The sequence below is a fragment of the Lathamus discolor genome, chromosome 1 (assembly GCF_037157495.1).
Source record: "Lathamus discolor isolate bLatDis1 chromosome 1, bLatDis1.hap1, whole genome shotgun sequence".
NCBI lineage: Eukaryota > Metazoa > Chordata > Aves > Psittaciformes > Psittacidae > Lathamus > Lathamus discolor.
This window is the reverse complement of record NC_088884.1, coordinates 20408082-20434233: the sequence shown is the minus strand read 5'-3', so window position 1 is coordinate 20434233 and position 26152 is coordinate 20408082. Positions and strand designations below refer to the sequence as shown.

Sequence of the window (26152 nt, the reverse complement as noted above, 5' to 3'; positions counted from 1 at the left end):
CTGCAGGTGCGCTGTGCCGCCGTGCTGCTGACTGCCGCAGTCACCTCCGGCCTTCGTCCGTTCATCGCGCCTCCCTTTTCACCTCTCCCTGGCCTTCCTCGGCTCGGGGCCGTGCACAGCAGCGCCCGCCCAGCCCACAGCTGCTGCTCGGCGGGGGCCAGGCAACCCCCGACCCCAGTGCGCATGCTCACATGCCCTGCCGTGCCGACTCGGTTGCTATGGGTACCGCGACGCGCCGCCGCTCGAAGAAGCTGCCGCGGCGGAGAGCGGCGAGGGGTGGGAACTGCGGGGGGAAGTAACGGGGCCGGGGCCGGGGCCGGGGCCGGGGCCGGGGCCGGGGCCGGGGCCGGGGCCGGGCCGCGCAGGGGAGCCGCTGCTTTCCTGCACAGCCACGGGCTGGGGTCCGGTCCGGGCGCGCAGCATGCCGGGAGGGCCGGCCCGGCCCGGCCTAGTGGTAGTACCTGCGCACCGGCGGGCGCCGCGTGACGGGGCCCAGTGGCACAATCGGCCTGGCGAGAGGCGCCGGCCGGGATGGGCGGTGGGTAGGAATGGCCCGTGGGTAGGAATGGCCCGAGCGACCGGCGCTTGGGCGGGGATCACGGCTCTCCGCTGCTGCTGCAGCTGCTGCCCGTGTTTTTCACGAGTGTGGGATTGGGGTTCTTCAGCCCACGTCGTTGAGTGGCAGCACAGAAAACATTAAAGGTGTGCTGTCGCTGAGTAATGCTGAGTCTGGGGGTCTGTATATCATAGAATGGTTTGGGTTGGAAGGGACTTTAAAGATCATCTAGTTCCAGCCCCCTTGCCATGGATAGGGACGCCTCTCGCTAGACCAACCTGGCCAATTGTCCTGACTGCTTGCTCTGCAGTATTATGTTTGTTAAACTCCAGTGGGAAGATAATAAGTGTTTTGGGGGTTGGCTATTCTAAACAGGCTATTAGGGAACAGATACAGAAAAAGCTTTTGACACTACACCATCCATGTATTTGGTAGTAGAGCTATGCTAGTACGTGGTTTTAAATAGATGCTGTGATTATTCTTGCAGAAAGGTTGAAAGTGTGCAACTGATATTTCAGGAAAAGGAAGGTACGTTGGATAATTGCTCTGAAGTTGTTACAGCACAAGGGCCCAGTGCAGAGCAACCATCTGCATCCCCACCAAGAAGAGCAGCTGGAGAGGGCAAGAGCGCAGACGAAGCAGAGAAGCCTCTGCTTTCAGAAGCTACAGGCACCACACAGTCAGAGAAGGGCTGTGAGAAGCAGTCTTCTCTGGAGCAGTCAGTTTTGAAGGAACAGGAGCAGTCAAGTTCAGCACAACCTGGAGAAGGGCTAAGCAATTAAGAAACAATTGGAAATAACCAGCAAGATTTGAGCCAGGTGCCCCGTTCAACACATCATCTGAGAACACATCATCTGTTACCAATGAGAATTACCCTACTTTAACTGAAGTAAGAAATTCAGAAGGGGAAGAACAAACATCTCAAAACTCAATATCAGAGAATATGGCAAGTGGGACAGGTAAAGTTACGAAAATGTTGGATGTTAAGGCTTTAAAGAGATTTGCTTTTTTCTTCAACTTGATTATGTCTTCTTTCATCTCCCACACTCTCATTCTATTCATGTTTGCTGGTTTTTGAACTTGAAGTGACTTTTTTAATTCTCATGTAAAACACACTTGAAAAGATGAGAAATGCATTCTACATCTCAAATTGTAGTAGAAACTCATATGACATTTTATAGAGATCTTCATTTCCAGAAATGTGTGTAAGTTTATGTGTTTTGTACACACATTTGCAAAACAGCAATGCATAACTCACTTGAATACATGGGCTACTAACAGTTTAGATCAGATCACAGCAAACACCTTACTATTTTAGCTCTCTTGGATTCCCCTGCCACTTGCCTGCCACCCTTCCATTATCAATGCAGTCCCTGCAACACTCCATCATGTGCTGCACTTTTTCCTCTGCACTCTGGATGTCCAGTGTTACTTCCTAATTCAGTGCCCTGTTTTCTTAGGTCTTTAGAGCAGAAGGTAGCACATACCATTCAGCAGGCGAGTGCAGTGAGTGACTGTTTGGAGTATGGACCTGCCGACTGCTGTCCTCTTGGCAGGGCTGCATTCAGATCCTCTTGTTCAGAGTAGCTGGTGACCATGTCCTAGGAAAAGCACTGTACCAGAGCCAGATATTTCTAACTCAAGAAATAATTTCTGGAGTTGAGTAGATCTGGTTCAGAATATAGTCTTTGAGTAAATACCACAGCATTAAGTATTGTGTGAAAGACAACAGTGATTCTAAGCGTACAACACATGCTTAGATCAGGTCTAAAGTGGAGGAGGTTTCAGTGAGATTTTTCAGTAAAATTTCTCTATGTAAATGGGTAACTAATTTAAGATTATGCATTTACTGTAACTTGTAAAAAAATTGAAATATGAATGACTTTCAGTGGTGACAGTATTTAGGTATCTCTTTAGAAAGTATGTGATAATACTGTTTCAGATTTCAAGTACACTGTCATTCCAGCTCAAAAATCTGATTATTCTGTGTTGCAGTGTTTCAGTAAAATCACCTCAGAGTAAACTTGAAAAAGTTACTAATTTATTTTACGAAGCTTACCAAGAATTAATTTTGGCTTTATTTTTAGGAAGCATGATTGAGGATAATGAAAATCCTGGGAGGACTAGGGCTAACCTTGATGAAACTATCCAGTCTGAGAAGTTACGTCTAGATCAGGAACATTCTCCTGGGAAAACAGTTCAACAGGATTACTGCATGCCTGATGTCATAACTGTCAGAATACAAACAGGTAAATGCTGGTTTTGCACATGTGTAGAGATATATATAGAGAGCAGACTTTGGCCTCTTCAGGAACCTGCTTAGTAAGGTTCCATGGGATATAGCCCTAGAGGGCAGGGGGGCCCAGGACTGTTGGTTGATATACAAGGATCACCTACTGCAAGCTCAGGAGTGTTGCATCCCGACTAGAAGGAAGTGCAGCAGGAGGGCCAGGAGATCTCCTTGGATGGATAAGGAGCTGCTGAGGAAAATTCGAAGGCAAAATGAGGCTTATAAAAGGTGGAAGCAAGGACAGGCGGCCTGGGAAGAATACAGGGATATTGTCGGGGAAGCTAGGGGCCAGGTTAGGAAAGCTAAGGCCCAGTTAGAATTAAACATAGCTAGGGATGTTAAGGATAACAGGAAGGGATTCTGTAGGTACGTGGTGAATAAAAGACAGGCTAGGGACAACGTAGGCCCCTGCGGAAGCTATCAGGAGAACTGGTTACCCTGGGTTTGGAGAAGGCTGAGGTTCTGAATGACTTCTTTGCCTCGGTCTTCACTGGCAAAGGCTCTGACCACACCAGATTCTCCTGGAAGGCATGCTAAGGCACATGAAAAACAACAAGGTGCTTGGTGACAGCCAGCATGGCTTCACTAAGGGGAAATCCTGCCTGACCAATTTGGTGGCCTTCTATGATGGGGCTATGGAACTGATGGACAGGGGTAGAGCATTTGATGTCATATAAATGGACTTGTGCAAAGTGTTTGACACTGTCCCACACAACATCCTTTTCTCTAAATTGGAGAGACATCAATTTGATGGATGGACCGCTCGGTGGTTAAAGAACTGGCTGGATGGCCTCATGCAAAGAGTTGTGGTCAATGGCTCAATGTCCAGCTGGAGACCAGTAACGAGTGGTGTCCCTCAGGGATCTGTGTTGGGACCGGTCTTGTTTAACATCTTTGTCGGTGACATGGACAGTGGGATTGAGTGCGCCCTCAGCAAGTTTGCCGATGACACCAAGCTGTGTGGTTCAGTTGATATGCTGGAGGGAAGGGATGCCATCCAGAGGGACCTTGACACGCTTGTGAGGTGGGCTGATACCAACCTTATAAAGTTCAACCATGACAAGTGCAAGGTCTTACACCTGGTTCGGGGCAATCCCAGGCACAGCTACAGGTTGGGCAGAGAAGAGATTCAGAGCGGCCCTGCAGAGAAGGACTTGGGGGTGCTGGTCAATGAGAAAATGAACATGAGCCGGCTTCAGTGTGCGCTCACAGCCCAGAAAGCCAACTGTATCCTGGGCTGCATCAAAAGGAGTGTGACCAGCAGGTCGAAGGAGGTGATCCTGCCCCCTACTCTGCTCTTGTGAGACCTCCCCTGGAGTATTGTGTGCAGTTCTGGTGTCCTCAACATAAAAAGGACATGGAACTGTTGGAACAAGTCCAGAGGAGAGCCCCGAGGATGATCAGGGGACTGGAGCACCTCCTGTATGAAGACAGGCTGAGAAAGTAGGGGCTGTTCAGCCTGGAGAAGAGAAGGCTGCGTGGAGACCTCATAGCAGCCTTCCAGTATCTGAAGGGGGCCTATAGGGATGCTGGGGAGGGACTGTTCATTAGGGACTGTAGTGATAGGACAAGGGGTAACGGTTTAAAACTTAAACAGGGGAAGTTTAGATTGGATATAAGGAAGAAGTGCTTTACTGTAAGTGTGGTGAGGCACTGCAATGGGTTGCCCAGGGAAGTTGTGAGTGCTCCATCCCTGGCAGTGTTCAAGGCCAGGTTGGACAGAGCCTTGGGTGACATGGTTTAGTGTGAGGTGTCCCTGCCCATGGTAGGCAGTTGGAACTAGATGATCTGATGATCTTAAGGTCCTTTCCAATCCTAACTATTCTTTGATTCTATGATTCTATGTGTTGATACATGTATTTGTGCTCTAATCTCGATATTTCAATCTTGGAACTTCCTTTTTAACAGATTCTGATTCATTCCAAGATGTAGTTGTAAAAATTGAAAGACCTACCTATCAAAAAGCATTTCTGGGTGGATTTAAGAACAGGATAACAGGAGTGGAATTTCATAATGCAGGATCACAAACGATACCAAAAAAACTACCTGATAAAGGAATTCTTGTATTCCATAGGGAAACACAGGTAACGGCTTTGTAGTGTCTTTTTAGAATCTTGTTTTTGCCAAATGGAATGGAATGTTGACACTATAATTTCCAATGGGAATAAGGGAATAGATGAGGAATAAGTGTGCAATTGAAATATTTAGTGGGTGAATATCACTGGTCTTGTGATTTTTGTTACAGAAAACTAATTTTGCCACTTTCTGTGATGAGGAAAAAAGCCCTCTATTTTGTGTTATATTCTGACATGTATTTTTTTCCCCAGACAGTTTTTGAAAAAAATAAGCAACAACAAACAATGAATACAACATCAACACAAATGACTAAAACTGGCCTGTATGTGTCAAACAGGACTGACAAACTGATAACTCCTGGGAAGTATGTTACAGCAGAAGAATACCATAAACGTAGACTTGAAGCAGTAAGTTCTTATTTGTTTGAAACTATCTGTAAAGCAAAATATTACAAAGGCCATCTGAATATTTAATGAGTGCTCAAAGAGTGAATTTAAAAGTGAACTGCAAAGTGTTGCTTAATCTTCACATTTTGTAATTTTCGTGTATGGGGAACGTGTGTCTTTGCTCTGTGGTTTTTGTGACATATGGGTTTTAGTTATTAATTTGATTGCCTAAACCAGGCAGTCTGAATCTAACTAAATGGAGAGATAGTTGATTCACTGAGTGTTGAAGTAGGATGATTGTATTAATGCAGTTGGCAAGATGCTTTGAAGACTTCTGGTAGAAATTTTCTCTAAGAACTTCTTAGTTGGTCAGCATCAACTAGCAGCAGGAAGTATTTTGTAGAAGTGGAAAACCCGAATAGGTTACTGTTTCCTCAGGACTACCAATATGTTTGCTGTGATCATTACTGGATTATGTAATGTGTCTATAGGTAATAGGTAGCACACAGTGAGAGACATCAGCTTCTTGTTGGTTCATGTTGATGGATCTGCACCATGCAGTGTAGGTCCATATTGAAATCCTAGCTGAAGACACATTCAAGAGACATATTAGGATAAGATATCTCTAGAGACAGTATAACTATTAGTGTTGTTATTTGCTTGAATAGCCGTCAATGCTGCACAATGCTTACTAGCTCATGGTATTGGCCTGCTTGTGTGGTCCACGCAGGTGGCAGGTCGGGTTTGTGCATTATCCTCCCTTAGCATACTATAGACAGTTCCCTAGTCTTTAATAGCTGCCTCTTTGGAGGGTTAATTTTTTAAGTTTGGTAATAACAACATTGTTAACTTCATTTTGAATAAAATGCAGTTGATTCTGTGTGTATGTACCTTTCAGTTAGTTTGAGTACAAGGCAGATCTTAGAAGATACAGTTAAGTGGCTGGAAAAAATAACAGCTAAGAACAAAATATGCTGTTCTGTTTTAAATTCATGATTCTTTGGTATTGTATCACACATAGGTAATAGTATTACAGAGATATTTCCGTCGTTGGCATGCTACAAATATAGTACAAAAACTGAGGGAAGAAAAGAGATTAAGGCTGGAGTGGGAGGCACAAGAAGAATTACGGAGAGAAAAAGAAAAAGAAGAAAAACTGAGAAGGGAGCATGAGCGAAGACTGAACCCTAAAACAAAAGGAGACTTCGAGCTACTGTACCATGCTTTAGAATGTAAGCTTTTTCTTGAAGGGTTACTCTTAAATCAGCAAAATATAGTTTGTTTAAAACAGACTTATATTTTTATGTGTTTTTATAGATACTGCCTTGATTTTTAAATTTTACTTACATTGGAATTTCATTTTTACATAATTATTTGACATTCATATATTATCAGAAGCAGAAAAAAAGGCCTTGATATTGTGTAAGCACTGTTCAACAGTAACTAAAACATCCCTATATTATCAACATCCAAAACATAGCACCATACAAGCTACTATGACGAAAATTGACTCTGTCCCAGCCAAAACCAGTACATCTTTTTAGGAAATAATCAGTTTATAGAATAGTGCTATTTGGCAGTTCTATTATTGGGGTTTTTTTTATTATTCATCTCTAATGTTAAGGTCATCTAGAGGAACAGGAACCTTTTTTTTTTTTTTGGATCAGCGTTATGTTAATCTTTTTACTCTACATTTAAGATGCTGAAAATAATGGCATGAAGAAATACAGTATTGAGATCCATCATTTGCCATTTAATAAAGGTAGTTTTTATAATGGATTAAATTTTTGCCCATAATTTTGCAGCGTAAGACTGAGGTTATTCCTTTTGCCCTAGTCATCTTCTACAGATGCTTTTTCTCCTTTCTAATTTATTCCATGTTGCACAAAACTGTGTTGTCAAAATTTTAGGAGTCTGTTAGGAGTCCTACAGGGCATCCTGAAGGACTTCGTTTTCCTGTTGGGGTGGATGGTGTCTAGTACAGACAAGCACCTCTAACCTTTCTGGGAAAAATAAGATGAATATTTAATAATAATATGAAGATAATTGACATAAAGCCTTACAGGACAGTAATGTTGCAAAATGGGACAAAAAACCTGTCTTTTGGGGAAAAATAAAAACAATAGAATCGGTGGACTTGTAGCACCATAAAGTGAAACTGCAAGAGTTCTTTTAAAAAGGTCTCCTTTTAAGCAAGATGCTTGCATTGTGACTTGCAAGTAGCTTGTATATTATATAGGCTACAGTGCTTGTTTATGGTATAACTCTGTGGCAGTTTGGACATTTTTGTCCCTATAGCAGAACTGACCTAATGGATTGCCCGATTCTGCAAAGCCACCTGACCTACCTGAAATAATCTCAGCTGTTTCTTCCATGGTGAACTGAGCATAAATTTGGTGGCATTTGTTATTCATAGAGCTTAGGGTCATGATTCAAGAACTCCAAAGTTATACATTACTCTTTTAATATTGTCATACTTGGGTCACTGAGAAAATTGCTTGGTCTGAGTGTAGAAATGACTTGTAAATATTGGTGCTTGTGACAAATTTAAAGTTATTACTGATCTTAAACTTCAGAATTTTGGGAATGGTATCTTTATGAGACTTGGGGATAGGGGTTGTTTTCCCTTTTTCTTCACAGATAGTTAGCTTTTTGCTTCACAAGAATCAGTCTCAATTTAAGGTGTGTCTGATTAGGTAATCAAAAGCCAAGGCACTCAAATAGTTTTTTACTCTCCATTTGTGGCAAGTGCTAGTATTTGGTGTCTGATTTCCTGCAGTGTTTTCTTTAATATGTTGTTAAATGTATGATCCACCTTTTTTTTTTTTTTTTTTCTTAAGTGCGAAGAGTCTTATTTGCAATGGAAACAACAGAGCTGAGTTGGAGTTGCAAATTAGTGCTGGTATTCCCAGTATTTTTAGATTTAGAGTTTATGGTTATGTCAATGTCTCTTTTGCTTAATTTGTTGTAACTGGATTCACAAATAGTAAACCTTTCAGCTATGCATGTTCAGGAATTTAATGTCAGGGCAACCTGAAAAACCATGTGCCACTCCAGAGCTGGAACATAACAAGCTCCAGTATTTGAAATGTCTTTTTAACATTTTGTTAAAAATAATGGTGTAGTATTAGTCTTTTTTGGTTTTGTTTACCTTTGTTGACTAGTTGCTTCTGTACATGGAGACTTGCAGTCATGCTGTTTATTTTAATAGAGCTTAGTGGTTCTAGGAAGGTTTTTTTCCTACCTGCATCTGAAACTACTTTTACATTCTTATAGTGTCAACAGTCTACACAAGCTAAATCATTGTGACAGTAATAGAATGACACCATTGTCCTCCAGAGACCTGTGAAGGTTATTGCTGCTGATCTCAACAGGGGGATACTATTACAGGGTCAGCCAGCACTAGCAATTCCTGTTGGTACAAAAAACTTGCCTGCTGACAGCGTGTTGCAAATGAGATGTATATGTATGTTCAGGGTGTCTGCGTATAGAGACATTAATTATTTATTTGAAAAATATGAACTACTTTGTTCTGTAAAAACTGAAAAAAAAGTAATGAGTATAATCTCTGCCTACAGAACAGATAATCTAAGAGGAATGTTTTTAATTTGGTTGCATATATATGGTGAGTCAGGAGGTGAGTATTGATGGTAACTGACAGCTTTTTCATTTCTGTACACACAAAATTGCTTACTGTATTTATTACCTCTATCTTTGATGTTGCTGCCCCCTGCAGGCATATAAAACTTAATGTAAATTAATTCTGAAGTGCTTTTGTTTGTTGAAATTACTTTATTTAAAAATATAGCTTTGGGTACTCAGAACTTGTCAGACAACTTTTATATTAATACCAAAGCTTAGAGAGCCTTAAGGAAATGAATTGTAACATTTTAAAATGGAAAACGTAAGGTATTGTAGATAAGGAAGCCACAGGCAGAAACTAAATCTTCCTCCTTTCCCTTCTACATCTACTCTTACCTGATACAGTAACTGTGTATCACATATTGGATTGTTTTCTTTAATGCTGGGATTTGCAAGATTTCAGGAATGCTGCATTTTTTTATCTTATAAAATTTCCTACAGAACTCTAGAGGTATTTGAAATGGAACAAATTCTTCAGAGAAGTCAAGAATTGTTACAATGTATGCAAAGGAAAACACTATTCAGAAAACACAATTTGATTTTACTGACAGATTTCTGTACTGGTATTCTGTGTATCACTAGTTATAGTCAAGAAATAGGTACTACAAAAATAAACCATGATAGACACATATGTATACATTTGTATCTTTGTGTCATTAAGTAGTCTAGCTTGTAAGTGCCACTGGTACCTGTGGTCTGGTGATTTGACTGTAAGAGTCATAAGGCCAGATTCTGTACAGCAGGTAGTAGTTGAAGTGCTGCTGTGATGTCCATCCTGTGGTTTGCATGCTACTTCCTTCCACCTTCTGTTGTAGAACAGGAGAGTAAAGCAAATACTGTCTAATTATTAATGCACTTCCATCTGCTTTAGGTGGCAAAAGGTGATACCAGTGAAATATTCACTGTAAGACCTGGAGTGCTAAACATGACTGTCAGTCAAGTTTTATCTCCATTTTGGAAGAGTTCAGCCTTCTTTAGATTTTACTCATTTATGCAGGGAGAAGCAGGAATAGTGATGGAAGCACTAAACAGTAAGATGCTGAACTTAATCTGGTGAGAAGATCTCTATGGTATATTTTCTTGTGGCTTTGATGAGCAATTGTGTAAAAAGTCCCTATTGCTTATACCTTTTCCATACATGTTTCCACAGGAGCTAAATTATTTTTCTCACACAGAGCAGCTTTTTCTCCTAACCCATTTTTGAGTTTGCAGTATGAATTGGCAGTTTGGAGTTGATGTAAACACACATACTCTCACAGAACATATGTATAATTTACATTAATTTCTGGGCTATTTTGTGTGTGTTGAAAATATGCATTATAATCAATTCTCTAACATAGAAACTGGCTTTTAATGAACATTAAAAATTATATTATTTCTTAAATATGAAATCAGAACATTCACTGGAAAACACATTGTAAAAAGTACCCACAATATTTATATCTGTAGTATGGAGGCAGGAGGAGACTGAGCAGATTAACAGAACTCTTACTGGAGCTGAAAGAAAGGCAGCACTTTGTGGACTTCTGGAACAAGAGGCACAGTTGATTGCTTCCATTGGGAGACACAAACTAAATGCCGATGAGGAGAATCGACAAAAAGCGATACTGCACTTTCTGAATAAGGTCAGTGATGTAATTTTAGATTGAAAATAAAAAATAACAAGGTACAGGAACAGAAAAGACATCTGCAAACTACCTGCCAAAAGTAACTTTTGTAGCTTAACAGTTAATTATGTGGATGTTAATGTTATAAATATCCGAATTATCTAGTTGTTCAAGTCAATACAATTCAGTAAATTTATTTTTCCAAGCTGAGAATTTCCTAGATCTGTGACTGATTGAAGGACTAATAGTGCATCATTAAGACTATTAACTACCTGTGTCTAATATAAATCTCAGGTGTGTATATATAACATTAAAAAATAGCACTGAGTGAATGAACTTTGTATTATAGAATCATAGACTCATAGAATAGTTAGGGTTAGAAAGGACCTTAAGATCATCTAGTTCCAACCCCCCTGCCATGGGCAGGGACACCTCACACTAAACCATCTCACCCAAGGCTCTGTCCAACCTGGCCTTGGACACTGCCAGGGATGGAGCATTCACAGCTTCCCTGGGCAACCCATTCCGGTGCATCACCACCCTCACAGTAAAGAACTTCCTCCTTATATCCAATCTAAACTTCCCCTGTTTAATTTTTAACCCGTTACCCCTTGTCCTGTCACTACAGTCTCTAATGAGGAGTCCCTCCCAGCATCCTTATAGACCCTTCATTATGTAGTATTCTGCATAAAGAACGTGCTTCAAATGGCACTGTTTTACAGCATTAAAGGCTCTAATTCTAACAATTCAGAATGATCAATTTCCAAGTTGAGCACAGGTCTCTGGTCATCATATGTCTCTCTTTAAAGAAAACATTTATTCTCTTCCATGTACAGGATAGAAAACCAAAAGGACTTTGACTGAAATTTACATCATATTGAACTCGGTTATTAATTCACTAGTTTCAGATCCATTAGAACTTTAGCTTGAGGTCTTATTCTTGCATGATCTTAAGGAAGAAATTTAACGCAAGTCTGCGTCAGGCTTTCGTATGTAAAACAAGAGCATTCATACACAAACATGATTTAGGCCTTTTTTTAGGTAGACAACCCAGCCATCCATCCCCTAAAAAAAAAAAAAAGTTTACTTTCTGGCTGTTTTCATAGTATGTGATGAAGAATGGGGCTGATTGAAGAATAGGGTCGCTTGAAGAATGGGGTTGATTGAAGAATGGGGTTGTAAATAAGTAACTTCAAGGATGTTAGGCTTTTTTAGCAGCTATAGAGATGGCTAACATAAGCATTGCTCAAGAACTGGCCAGAACCAGCCTGGTGGTTACTGACATGACAACAATCCTAAAATGAAGTGATGAAGAGGAAGATGATGAAGAAGTAACCACCAGGGGTCCCAAAGCCCATTGCCACATTTTAGTGTGCATGCAGGAGGAATTCTAGAAGTATGATGTAATAAGTAACTCAGTGAATATGTGTGTAATCTAATGAATGTATATGTTTAAGGACAGTATAATCACAGCCTGGTTGATGCTCTGACCAGACACACTAGGAGGAGCTATTCCCCGTGTCTCCCGGCACAGTGATAAAGGATACCTGCTTGTCAATTTAAACTTTGTTGGCGAGGTCCTGGAGATTTCTCCGAATCAGTGATATAATTATGAAAAGAAATGCTGCAACAGAAATAGGTTTTTTTTATGGGGTTGGGTTTTTTTTATTATTATAATTATTTTTTTTTTTTTAATTTTGACCGTTTAGTGCTCAAAAGTAAAATGGGAGTTTTATCTTAAAAAACCCACCCTGTTTTTCATTCTTTTTATTACTGATGTGTGGGATCTGGACTGTAAAAAGTGTTTTGATGAAAGTGCAAAACTAAATATTTAGGAATCAAAAAGGAATATTTAGGATATTAAAACCTTGAATGATTTCTATTTAATAGAATAAATGTTAATTAATAACTAAATGTTTGCTTCTGCTATTTGCAATATATTTTGTTATATTCTCAGAAGAAACAAATATATTTGTCTCTTAAATGAGTTTCTACCTTTATTTTTCCATTAAGGACTGCTTTCCAATGTCCTGCCCTGTATAGATTACTGCCAGTACATACTCTCACAAGCTTTTTTACATCTAGGAACCAGAAGCAAAATGCTCTTCAGTACCAGAATCCTTAGTGACAATTGACGTTTGGAGATCCTGGAGACACATGACAGACAAGAGATTTTCTCTCTTTCCAAGTAGTAGACATGTTTCTGAAGCACTTGCTACTAATTTTGTTTTTCCATTGAAGAAATTGCTTTCTTTTTAATTTGAAAATCTCATGAGTTCTGAACTACTGAAACTTTTTTCTTTTCATATTTTTTTATTTTTTTATGTCAGCTATAGAGCTTTAAGTGTTCTGAGCTGTTGACATAGATAGCAGCCTAATTCAGAGGTAGAGAAAGTAATTTCTGCATTTCTTAAGAAATAAGTAAAAAGAATTTTTGAAATCTCAATATTAAATGTATGGCTTGTTATGACTGTAGCAGTGCAATTTAAACACTTCAAACTGTAGTAGAAATTCATTAGTGAAGTGCTAGGTTATAGATTATTCACTTATTTCTTGACCTTTGAGCTGATAATGTTACTCTAGACACTTGCCAGTTAAAGTAATACCTTTCACATCTGAAGACTGCAAGCATTTCACTTTGCTGCAGTATCCAATGCAATATGAAACTTGCTTCTCCATGGAAACCTTCGTTTGCTTCTTTGCTACTTTAAGCATGTACCTACTCATGCTTTTACAATGGTTGCTACTGGTTGTGCGTGTACTGCATTCTAGTTTGTTTTAGTTTGTTTTTTGTGTACTCATGCTTCTTCAGCATTTGTACTTTGAAGGGGAAGTACTTGATTAAGTTTCTATATAGCAATCATTTTCTTAAAGGAACTTGTGTAATTATTACCTGTCACTGAATTCATAACTTTCACGCTTTGTGCTATTTCTCCACTCAACCTAGGGATTGGATTTTTATTTATTTTATTTTATTTATTTTTTACTTTTCTTACCTTTTTCTATGTCTCTGATGCTGTGTTTCTCTCCTTAGGTGCTTTTTCTTTTCTGCTTTCATGCATTGCCAGCAGAGTGCAGTTTATAGCAAATTTGCTCTCTCAAGTAGTCCAGATAACTGGATTATTGTAAATTCTGCAGCACTGCCAGCAGACTAAAAGGCAAGAGAAAGCTGGCAAAAAATATCAAAGTTTTAGTTTTCTTACATCAATCTTGAATACATGAAAATAGTCCTAAAGTCAGAGCGCCTGTGATTCTTTCTGAAATACTGGAAATCTTCATATTGATGAGACATCTGTTTTGGTGTTTTTTTCAGGAAAACAGGAAAACACTGCATCTTTTTTTTTTTTTTTTTTTTTCCAAATTATTTTACTTTATCTAATACCCAGTTACAATGAGGTAGTAATAAAAACTACAGAAGTTACAGATATTTTATCTTTGAATAATTCAGAGGTTATAATAAGGTAGTTGGTCTGTGTTAAGGATCATTTGCAGAGTGGAATACCAAGACTGTTAGTTCATATATGGGTTGTTGCAAATTTATCAGGGGAACCAAATTTTAGTAACTACTTCCTAAGGGAAACTCTGGCCATTGCCTCACCTTAGCATAAGCAGGTGGCCTTCCTGTCATGTAATAAATGATTTCATTGAAGAGGATCAAATGTAGATACTAAATTAATTATTCTAAAGGAAAAGGTAATTTTTGCCAGTCTGCCATATGAAGGAGTTAAAGCATGAAACAGCTTCTAAGTGTTGGTGGTTTGGTTTTTTTTTTTGTTTGCTTGGTTTGGTTTGGGTTTTTTTTTTAGAATTCGTAGTACTGTACAGAGATAGTGAAACAGTGGTAAAGTTGAAGTAGAATGCTCACTTTTTGCTGACATGGAGGAAATCGCCTCTTTCTGGTTTTGCGGAAGGTCAAAAATGTCAGTTATTCAATGTTAAATCCTTTTTCCCTGATTATTTTGTCTTCCTTTTGCTTGTGTAACTTTATAATTTGTTTATCTAAAAGTGAGGGAAGCTCCATTTTGATTGTGTTGGTGACTAAACATGTCTATTCTACCTAACATTCTTGGCATTTTAATGACTTATCACCATAGCAAGCATGTGTATTTAGTCAAAATAATGATTATGTCAATGCTGGGGTCATATCCAGAAAACTATTAGTCATGTGAATGCTGCAAGAAGTGTTGCTGTAGTTAACTCACACTGAGACTGCAAAGTGAAGCTCACAGGTTTTTGTGAGCTGTCAACTTCCAAATAAAGTGAAAGAGAATAATTAATACACAGAATGAGGTTCCAAAGAGCTGTCCCAGTTAAGGAAAGGGAGTGGAGTTAGGTTGTGATAGGGAGAGGGTTTTGAATACTTGTCTTTCTATTGGATTTAAACACCTACATCCCTGTGTAACATTGTGGTTTGCAACCAGATCCAGCCTTCTTAAAAGGGGTGAATAGTTGGACTGTACAAACTGATTGGGGCAGCTGACGCTGTGTAACTTCTCATATCTATAGAAGTTAAAGAAACGATTGAAGTGGTAGCAGTAAGGTATGTGGTTAAGTTAGCAAACAAGAAGCTTGGTGAAGTATCTGATAAGCTGTAACTCCTTCTTTGCCTTAGTCAGCTTTAACAAAGTCTTTGCTAATACCTCATGTCTATCTGTATAGCTAGCATAAATAGAACAGTTCCCTGGAGATATTTTGTACTGCAGTAAGTCTAAGGCCTTAAATTTGCAATCTTTACACAATCAACAGTCCCATTGATTTTTACTGATAGTTTAGAGGGATTTATGAGGGCAAGATGAACTACAGAGCAAATGTATTTTAACACTACTGGCAGTAAATTTGCTTTAGAGAAGTAGCGCATATCTCTGTAGGAGAATATTTTTTACTTTTAATATACTGTTAAGTCCAGATTTCAGGACCTACAACAAAGGAATATAAATATCGACAGTAGAGTTAGCCTTTCGTATTAGTCAAGCATTAATGCTAAGTCCCTATTTACTCTGGTGAACTTTGATGTAAAGTAATGCACTTGTTAACTGGTGATCAGATTATAAGAGCTCAGAGTTATACAAATTGTTTCTGAAGTGTGCGCAACCTAAGAGATGGAAAGCATATGATGGAAAAATCACTGAAATGGATACGCAGTTCACACTCCGTGCCAGAGAACTATTGGAAATCTACCGCAGCATTAGTATGACTGACATCCCACAAGATGAGAGGATAGATGTGCTACTAACACTCAGACGTACAGTGAAGGTATGTCTTATTTTTCTATCTTTGTTTAGCTTGAAGCAGTACTTCCCAAAGATACAATCAGTTGTGTTGACACACAAGCAGTGCTTCTTCTGGCAGACAGGTGCCAGGATGATCAACTGGCAACATGAGAAAGCCTCCTGTACCATCTGGCATGAGGGTAATTTACATTCCAGATATACCTTAAATTCATATGTCATTTTGTGATGTGCGCATTTTTCTTGAAGTTGTGTTAGAATTTTAACGCCATGGTTTTAGAATTTTTGTATACTGGTGCATAATAGAGTTTTAGTGCAAAGTTTAGCTTAATGTTTGTAACAACTTGATGAAAACCATGGCAGAGTTGTAAGTGGCTATTAGTAATTTTTCAGGGTTCTTTGAAATGTCTGTTTAGAACCTCATCTTTCTGTTTGTTTAGGTTACCAGTTTTTTGGGCAGCAAATAGTTTTGGTTTGGGATTTTTTTTTCCTTTATCCTTTATTCCCCGCCCCCATTGCTGCTGCCAGTGTTCCCAGTGAATCAGAAGCTGGTTGAATTTCTTTCAGCCTTTCGTATTTGTTTTATATATGTAGTCATGTACAAAAAGAATATTAGGAATTTCAAACTGCTTTCAGGATACTTGTTAACTTGTTGATGTCAAGCTAGAAGAGAATGCTGCTTCCTCGTCAAACACTGTTTGCTTTGGTAGTACCAGAATTTGATTTAAAGCCCATATAGCACTGCTGGGAACACTGCTGCTTTATAAACTCCTGCCCATCTCAATACAAGTCAGTATTCATGTTGGCATTTTTTAAACCATCTACTGTGTATATACACTGTACCTCCTCTCCTATTTCCTGTCCTATTCAAAGGAAGCTCCTTTGGGGGATACTTCTTGGGTTTATGGAGACTGGAAATTTTGCATGTTGTATGCCTCTGTTTAGCATTTTTTAATGCCTCCAAGCTTATGGTTCCTTACAGCTTTGGCCATATATACAGGCCACCTTAAAGCAGAATCTGTAAGCATTTTCAGTTTTGTAGTTCTTTATATTAGTTTTCTTGGAGGTTGTTTTCCTAAGACACTAAGGGGTTCTTCTATGAACATGTTCTTGTGTGAACATGGAGAGGTATGAATGATCATTGGCATAGAATCCATAGTTTGCTTTCATATCTGCATTAGAATTATTTGGTTTGCTTCCTTGCTGTTGTGGTTTGTTTTCCATTTTCTTTGTGATTTTTTTTTTTTTTTTTCCCCCCAGGAACATGAGTGTAAATTAACACAGGAAATCATGGAATTAATTGACAGGGAAATTGATCTTATGTCAAGAGATGTGAAAGAATGTAACTTGGAAGGACTAAGAAAAAGAATTTGTACGTTATTTCTTCAGTTTGTTAAAATTCCGAAGTTTAACCCTGAAGTTGCTAAGATACTTAAGGTATTATTCCTGTTTTGCAGTCTGACATAGTGCCCATCGAACTAAGGATGGTGGAGAAGGAGAATGGAAAGCTTTTTTATTTTACCCTTTGCTGTAAAATTGCTAGAGGAGTTCTTCAAGAAATAAAATGTAGCAAGTACACAGGCTTCACAAAAATAAGCTTAAATAGTCATATAGGAAGCATGGGGCATAGATATGGGTGTAAGAACCTGACAGGTGGTTGGTAGCACTGGGAGAGCCCAGGAACTCTATGTATGAAATAAAAATTCTGAGAATTGTAAATGATAGATCTTATGGGATGGTAACAGGAAAATGTAATAGCAAATGAGGAACAAATAGAGAGAGTGGTTATCTTCTTTCCACTGGACAAAGGCAGCATCCCTTCCAGAAAGGAAGAATGTTGCCATTGTCAAAGTTATGTCTAATGAGCTTGCACCTAAGCAAGAGTTGTTACGAGCTTCTGTTGTACAACCAGTTGCTACTTCATGGTAAGAAGATAGCTAGGTAGCAGAGAAAGTGGTAGATGCCTTTCAAAGGTGTGTGATTGTTTTTATTTCTGACTACAGATTACAGTTAAAAATATGATTCACTAACACAGGTTGCTGCTTTAGGCAGCAAGATGTATTTTGCATCTGTCAGAAGAGTATTCCTCTTACAGTGGGTGATGATATCTCAGAGGTAAAGTATCTGTCAGTAGATGTTAATCAGATTTAGAACCAACTAACAGTTATTTTACACTAGGTTTACACACAGAGTTACCTAAATGTGTCATAGCAGAGACTGGATATGGGGGATCTTTGTCTTCTGTAGCTTTTGGTTGGCTGTACACTGAGTTGAAGTCTGAATTGCATCTTTTTTTCTATTTGAAATTTGTAACCTTGTGTGGACCATAAAAGAGATGGGAATTCATCAATAGACAGTCAATAAAGTGACCAAATCCTCAGGTTGTTTGCAAAAAAGGGCAGATGACCTCAATAGGTAGCTGGATAATAAGGCTGCTCAAACTATCCAATTACAGACTTGGGCCCTCTGCACAGACTGCATTATATTTTTTTCCAGAACCCATGAAGCAATGTGCGATGAGGAGATCATTAGCAAGTTTAGCTTATTATTTTCCCCATGTTGTTTTTGGCTCTGATGACTTTATATTCTTATGCCAAAATATTAATATGCACATAATCACAGGGATTTATCTTTGACATAAAGGGCAGATTCTATATGAAAAATTAAATCCAGAAGGCTTAGTTTCTGTTTTCTCTGTGTTGTCTTTCCAGAATGGCTGACAATCTGCATAATAGTCAGCAAGAGCACTGGAGCGTAATGTCTAGTATTGTCAATAGCTTAAAAATGAATTGGCTGATTTATATAACTGATTTTAACAAGTACAGTAAGAAAATACAGTGGCTTTTGGTCTTTATTAAAAACAAACCTATTGGGTATGTTAAAATAACTATTTCTAGCTTTCACATATTCAAATACTTGCATGAATATATGTGCAGTGTATTCTGACAGAGTTAGGGTAGCACACAAGTGATACAAAGGTACTTCGTGGTAAATTAACTTTTTTTTTAATCTTTCTAGGTTCCACCAGATCCCTTAAAGCTTTATAAAAATGTGAACTGCTGTCAGAGTTGCAAAAATTACTTACCGTCTACTGCATTTCCTATTCCTGCTACTACCCACACTACTGGCAGATGTCGCTTGTGTTGCAAGCTTGATAATGAGGCTCGGCACCGAGAAACGTTTTTGAAGTGCAAACTTATACTAGAAAACCTCAGGAAGTCTGAAGCCGATTATCAGGATGATGCTAAAATTGTTTTCTTACTTCAGGTACTGTCTAAAAGAGCATTGCTAATAAAAACAATGGCTCTGACTGTAATTTTTCCTTTATTTTGTGTATGTTGTTGACAGGTTGAGAAATAGATTAAGAGCTACAAAGCTTTTTCCTGTGACAGGGAATGTTACATACCATAAGGAAGCAGCACTTAAGCTTCTGAAGTATAGCCGTAATTTCAGAAGTGATTACAAGCTGTACATCACAAGAAGGTAGAAGTCTAGCTGACAAGGTCAAAGAAGGGAGTGATCCAAATTCTTCTTCTGGTTCTCCCATGGCCATCCTGTTGCTTAAAGATACTACCACCATCTGCAAAGTGATAGTAATGTTTTTGTGATTATAATATCCTTCAAGACATAATGCTAGTAAAGTATTTTGGGCCCCATTATTTAGACTGGTTTAGTAATACAAATAAATTGTTTTATAGTCCCAGAAGGAAAAGATAAAGGAGCTGAGGTTTTGACATATCTGTTATATCTCAGTAGAATATCTATATAGTTGGAAGTTTTACTCTTTTGCATTTATTAGGAGAGGGTTTAGCACTTTGCCAATGGCAGTTGCCAAGAGAAAGATTGGGATTCTTTAATTATCATGCCTGTATTAAGAAATATGATCAAAGAACCTGGATTTTGTAGATGTTCTTCATTCATGTTGTTTTCACTTAGGCTGGGAAGTTTTTTGTCTGTGTCTCACTTTATTTAATATGTCAACATTCTTCAAATCACTTGTGATGGCTGGTGGCCATTGGTACACTGGAATATAACTGCTTCTTAACTTCTGGCACTGAAAGCCCTCACATGCAGTTCCATTAGTGGTTGTACCACTGCAGCATCCCTAGATACTGTGTCATTTTCATCCAAATTAATTTATTTTCTTTAGAGTTGTAAATATCTAAGCAGGCGTTTGTACCTTAAAATCACTAATTTCCTTGGGTTTTTTCCTAGTATTTCCTTATTTTTTTTAATGAGCTACTTGCTTGTATTCTCCCTTCACCTCTCAACAGCCATCTGTCCCCTTCTGCTCTTATATGCAGAAAACAGTTCTGGGGCATCTAGAAATTACTTGGGCACAACTTAAAGTCTTTTGCATGAGCTATGACAGCTTCATTCATTGCTCAGTAAAGTACCGTTACTGGCTGTGGTTGTATTGTGGATGGATGCAAGACTTTTCTGATAAGATAAAAGATTTTTCTTGAGATCTCCTGCATACTGATTTTAATTGTGTTTGGATTGACCACCAATGGAAGTGCTGCTGAGGCTTAAAAGGCTAAAAACAGTTGGTGAGAGTTATGGTAGCTCCAGTAAGTTATGGCTACTGCAGCTAAAGACCTTTTTCGTATCAAAATGAACTTGTTCAGCAAATATGTCAGGTCCTGAGACTGCTTTTTATTCTTTCAGAGTATTTAACTAGGCCATACTCCTTAGAATTGATGGCACATGCTGTGGTTTTGAGTTATCTTGATGAGCACATCCTGATGGCAATGTTGTATTCATTTGGAGCTATACATACACCTAACTCCTTCACTGATTTGCTGCCTACCCTTGTTTCCCAGTCTCACCTGCTGAGCATTCAATGATACCTGCTCCCAACCTGTTCGATGACAGTACTTGAAGGCTGTTTCTGTTTCTTGTGAGCACAGAACATATTGAGGGGAGGAGCATAATTTGAAATTAATTAACTAAAATTTCAGAAAAAAAAATGTATGTCTACCTTTAGTAAGTGCAGAAGTTGTCTCTTAAATCAAACTCTTCCCCATAACCTGAGAAGTTTTAACAGAATACAAGCTTTTGCCTATTTTTCAGGTAGAAAAAATAATTGTAATCCAGGAAAGATTAAATTATAGATCTGTTTTACATGGGCCTTTATATACCTCAGTATAGGTTTGTGCAAGTTCAGGTAGCTTTTGAGACTTGTAGCTTAGTACAGAAATAGTAGTACTTGCTAATGTGTCTGCTTGCAAATTTTTGGCTTCTAAGAGGAAGATATAGAAATTATCTGAAATTTTGTGAAAAGGAGGAAGTACTGAAAACAGAAGACAATTAGTGAAACCGAATAGAGGAGACTCTGTAGGACCACTTTTAAGACTAGATTTAGGTCTAGGCCTATATTCTTGAAATCAGACCTATTACCAGTGGAGGTTCTAAGCATCCCTTTTATGTTACATTTTCCTTGACAAGAATTTTCACAGGCTCCTGGATTCTGGGAGCAAGATGGATAAGTATACATTAAGCTGCATTTCACTGAAGCACTGTGTTTTTATAGTTTTATTCATCCTTTGTCAGGAATTTAATAAGTAACATGTAAATACCATTATTTAATTAGGTCAAGATTTCTTTTTAGAGGAATGAGTCTTTAAGTGGGTAGCTTGGAGGAAAACCTTCTTAAAAATCTGTTTTTTACTGACTGTGTAGATAAAACTCTTCTAATGGAGGGTGACAGAAATACCTGCCAGAGTAGTAATTGCTGTCCCAATTACTATTTTTTTTCTTTCATTCAAGAGGTTGTGTTTATCAAGATTTAGTAGTGATTTCAGATGGCTGGTAATAAATTAAACAAATTAAGATTGATGTAAATTAACCTTAGATCTAGGTTAAAAGTACATTTTAAAGCCTTTCTGTACTGGGAAACCTTTACAAACAGACCTTCTGTTATTTATTGCTAATATTGTATCATAGCAACCTCATCTTTAATCTTATTTGGTAAAATGAGCAACAGTATCATGAGCGCAATAAGCTCTCCATATGTCAGCAGCAAAGGGAGGGGAAGAAAGCAAAGTAGGCAGTGATTTGGAGTCTGTCACAGGTGGAAGTTTTTCTTGTCCTAATTTTCCACATTTTCTAGGCCAGATTATTCTGATTGTATATAAACTTTAAGTAATCTAGTACTGTAATAGCTCATTTATCAAATAACATTAATTCTTAATCCAAAAATGAAATGGGGGAGTCATCTCAGTAATGGCAGAGATGGATTATTATTATCCAAAAAGTTCTTAACAGGCTTAAGCATGCTCGATGAGGAAAAAAACCAACATGAGATTTAGGAAGCTTTTTAAGAGTGGTTAAGCAATCAGCATGTTAGTGGAAGATATGAATTACCATTGGCAGGAACAATCAAAGTAAGAATGTAGTCTTTTAGAGGTGATACAAGAAAAATGCAGTTAATAATTGCCAAACCATGCTAAAGGAAGAGGCGTACATCTGGATGTTCTTTAACCAAGTGATTATATCACATACACATAGAAAATTTATTACTCGAAGTTTTATTTGGATTCTTATATGGTTACAGTGCTTTTGTTGGAGAATGAAACATGCTTTTTCCTTCTGAACCATGTTTTCCATTTCAGCATCAAGATCTGCAATACCTGATTGAGAAAATATGGGGCTGTCAGTCAGCACTCAGTGCCTCCAGTGACCTCTATGATTTGGTTATGGTCAGGTGGGATAAGCAGCATGAATGGTCTCCATGGAACACTATTCTTCTCACTAAAGATGAGGCAGATGCACATCTTAAACTGTGTGACCTTCAGAAGGTAAAATTTGATGGGCTTAACTTTTTACAATAGTTATGTTTTAATGGAATTTTGTGACTAATATTGTTTGGCCAAATTTAGTCCTTACACTCATCCATGTTTAAATTGACCCACTGTGACTATTTGAATGATTGCATTTATATAATTAAATAAGACAGGCACTAGTCCAGAGGGCAGCTGACATGTGCAACTCATATCCATGTACCTGAGCTATCTCTTGCCCTGATTCTCTCTCCTGAAATGCAAGAAGCTAAGTGGCCTCATCCAGGCTGCCTGCTGATGACAGTGCCATGTCTATGCTCTTTCACCCAGCTGAGATCAGACGAGAACTGGCCTGGATAAAAAACTTACAAAAGACTAACCATAAATAATACAACAGTTGTGTGCCTGTGCTCTTGCACATGCTCTAGCCTCATTAGTTTTTGGCCTTATAAATTTATCATCAAGTCACAGTATGGTGCTTTGTTTAGAACTTAGGCCTTAGTCATAATAAAGTTTGTCTCAATTTGCTTTCTTACATAGATGTCATTTAAGTACCCCTGACAACATAATCTTTTTTCAATTAAGCAGTAAAATATAATTGCTGTTCTGAGTTAAAAAACTCATGAATGTGTTAAAGTTGTCATCGGAACTGTGTTTTTACACCACTCCCTTCAAATTCCATATCTAAACATGGTAAACAATTCTGATTATGCACTGATCTGGTTTAACTTCGTAAGACTGGATGTCATAGTCAAAGAGATGTCATTAACTTAGATCCAGAGCTTCAGTGGAGGTGGAAGTTAGGCCAGAAGAGCAACAGGTGAGGTATGCAATTCTACCTAAAATCATAAGATATTTTCCCTTAGCTCTTGCTACAAAAAGAGGAGTCAGCTTCCTTCACTGGTAATGGCCAAAGCTTTGTTCAACAAAAACTGTGTGTGAAATAAAGAAAATGAGGCAAAGTTAGAATGTTGTAAGTTGAATCATTGTTTCTTATTCACTGAAACAAAAACCAGAGGCCTCTCAAGCACTCTATTTAATAGCAGTTATTCATAATGATGACTAAAGTGATAGCAAAGGGTTTTTTAGCTAATTAATCTGTTTATTTATGATATCATCTGAACTACTACTAATCAGTAGAAATTCAGGAAAATGTCACCATTGGACTTGAAGGCCAACTGAAATGCTGCAAAATGCTGCCATGATTATTTGTAAATAATCGCTTGATTTTTATCAAGGAAATTTCCTACAGTCATTACCTTGCAAATGTTAATATTTAAGTATTGCCTTTTTTAATTTTCAAAGCCAAGTATGAATGTTCTTACCTGAAAATAAATAAATTTTATCTTGTACAGATAAAAAAATGCCAGAAGTTTTTTTGTTTGTAAAAGTTGACTAATATTACTCAAGGAGTGCTTAGTAATTTTCACTATTGGACCATAAGGTAGCAGTATAGGACTACAAAGTATTTCATTATGTATCATATACAGATAAATTATTTGCCTTAGTTCATTAAAGGGTCACTATTTATACTGTCTGAAATATGAAGCAACATGTAGATTGCTAGATAATTTTAATTGTATTTAATGGGATTTGGATTTTTTTCCTTTCAGGCTTACGAAGCAGCATTTATTCACAGAATAAAGCATAAGCATATCTGGGCAAAAAACTACTTTGCTCAGATTCAAGCCGTGACATCATTTTTGCAGAGGAGTGAAAATCAGACAAGTGCAAATGAATTTTTAATAGCTACGCCTTTTCCTACTGGTGCAAAAACATAACTCTTAGGTGAAGTTAGCTGAAGTTAAAGAAGTTAACTTAATTATTGATTAATACAATTTCCTTGGTTTTAAAGAAATGTACTGTTTCAATACCTTAATTATATCACACAGATCAAAATAAACTTCTGAGGATAAAATAATTTGATCTTGATTAGTCAATAAAACTGTATTTCATGTTTTGTAACCTCATTAGTTAAAAACTAAAATGTTGGGGAGTTTTGTAAATTCTGATTTTTTAGAGCAATTGACTGTCTTTCTGTGTTTGCCTGTGTTGCTTGGAACAATCTGTCTGTGTTGGGGGAACTTAGCTAATTCTTTGTCACCTTTTATCTAGAAAAATAATGCTACAAACTATTAAATTTCTCTCAAGTATAAAAGGCAGAAAATCCTTTAAACCTGAATTCCTGCAGAACAACAGAATTGATATGGCCTTACAAATATAGATGCTTTGCCTTACAAAGATTTGGGCAAAATAGTAACTTTATAGTTCATCTTGATGGTGAGAGTGGAACTGCCGGCCTGTAATTATTGTATCTGAGATCTTGAAATTAGTGTAAATCAGGCTGGCAATTTGAAATAGACAATGCAGACTGTTTGGGACATGATTATTTTTGAGAAGCTTCTGTTAATTAAAGTAGAGGTCAGTTTATCTATAAACTTAGTTATGTTTATGTTTGATCACAGTTACAGAGAAAAAGACGATATCTTGTACATTAAATAATGTACTACAGAAAGTTGCATATTTCTGCTTGAAACCTCTATTCTAGATGTGGTTCTGACCCAGGAAAAAGCCTTTTGCTCTGTCTAGAAAAAAGCAGTAGCATTTACAAACAGAAGTAAGCATGTATTTGGAAACAAGCAGCTGAAAACTGGGTAGACTCTCACAACAGAATATGCATGAACTGTAGAACCAGTGCCTGACTGATGAACGCCTTCTAACATCAGTGGAGTCTTTCCATTAAAGTTACCATTAAATTCATATTCTAGACTTCAGTTCTGTACTGAACCAGTTATAGGACTGCAGCACATGATCATTTCAGTTGGCTTATGTGCTCTCCAGGATCTGAGCCTTTAGGTAGGAATGGCTGCTAAACCGGGCTTCCTCCAAGGTGATTTTGAAGATTTTGAAGAAAATTATGATTTGAATGGCAAGAAGGAAAACATGAATCACGTAGTTAGTAACCTATCTCTTAAAAATTTGTTCCCTTTCTTTTTAAATGCCTTTAAAGATATGTACTGATCCCAGAAGAGCAATTTGAATAAACAGTAAGGCAATAGTACAAACCAATGTGAAAAGCCACTAGTCCATTGATTTCAATGCCATGTGACGTTGGAGATTTTTGGAGTCCTAGGCTCATTTAGGTTGGAAAGGACCTTTAGTCCAAACTTTAACCTAATGCTGTCCAGCCCACCAGTAAACCATGTCTGCAAGTGCCACATCTGCACCTATGGTGGCTCAACCACCTCCCTGGGCAGCATGTTCCAATACTTGACAACCCTTTTGGTGAAGAAATTTTTTCTAATATCCAGTCTAAACCTCCTCTGGTGCAACTTGAGGCTATTTCCTCCTGTTCTATCACTTGTTACTTCGGAGAAGATTCTAATGCCCACCTGTTTGTAGCCTCCCTTCAGGTAGTAGAGTGGTAAGGTCCCCCCTGAGCCTTCCCTTCTCCAGGCTAAACAGCCCCACTTCCCTCAGCTGCTCCTCACAGGACTTGTGCTCTAGACTGTGCACCAGCTTCACTGCTCTTCTCTGGACATGCTCCAGCAGCTCAATGTTTTTCTTGTCATAAGTGACCCAAAA

The 26152-nt window shown here is 38.2% G+C and overlaps 1 protein-coding gene across 1 annotated transcript; it reads left to right on the top strand.

Moving 5' to 3' along the window:
* Positions 1–355: 355 nt before the first annotated feature.
* IQUB (IQ motif and ubiquitin domain containing) lies at positions 356–24725 on the top strand. The gene is given in 13 exon segments (XM_065663696.1): positions 356–538; positions 1075–1360; positions 1363–1515; positions 2644–2805; positions 4755–4930; positions 5174–5329; positions 6330–6540; positions 10400–10575; positions 15640–15810; positions 17046–17222; positions 18804–19052; positions 22400–22585; positions 24181–24725. Coding segments are annotated over 13 exon segments (2388 nt in total). The 5' UTR covers positions 356–421; the 3' UTR covers positions 24349–24725.
* Positions 24726–26152: the final 1427 nt, after the last annotated feature.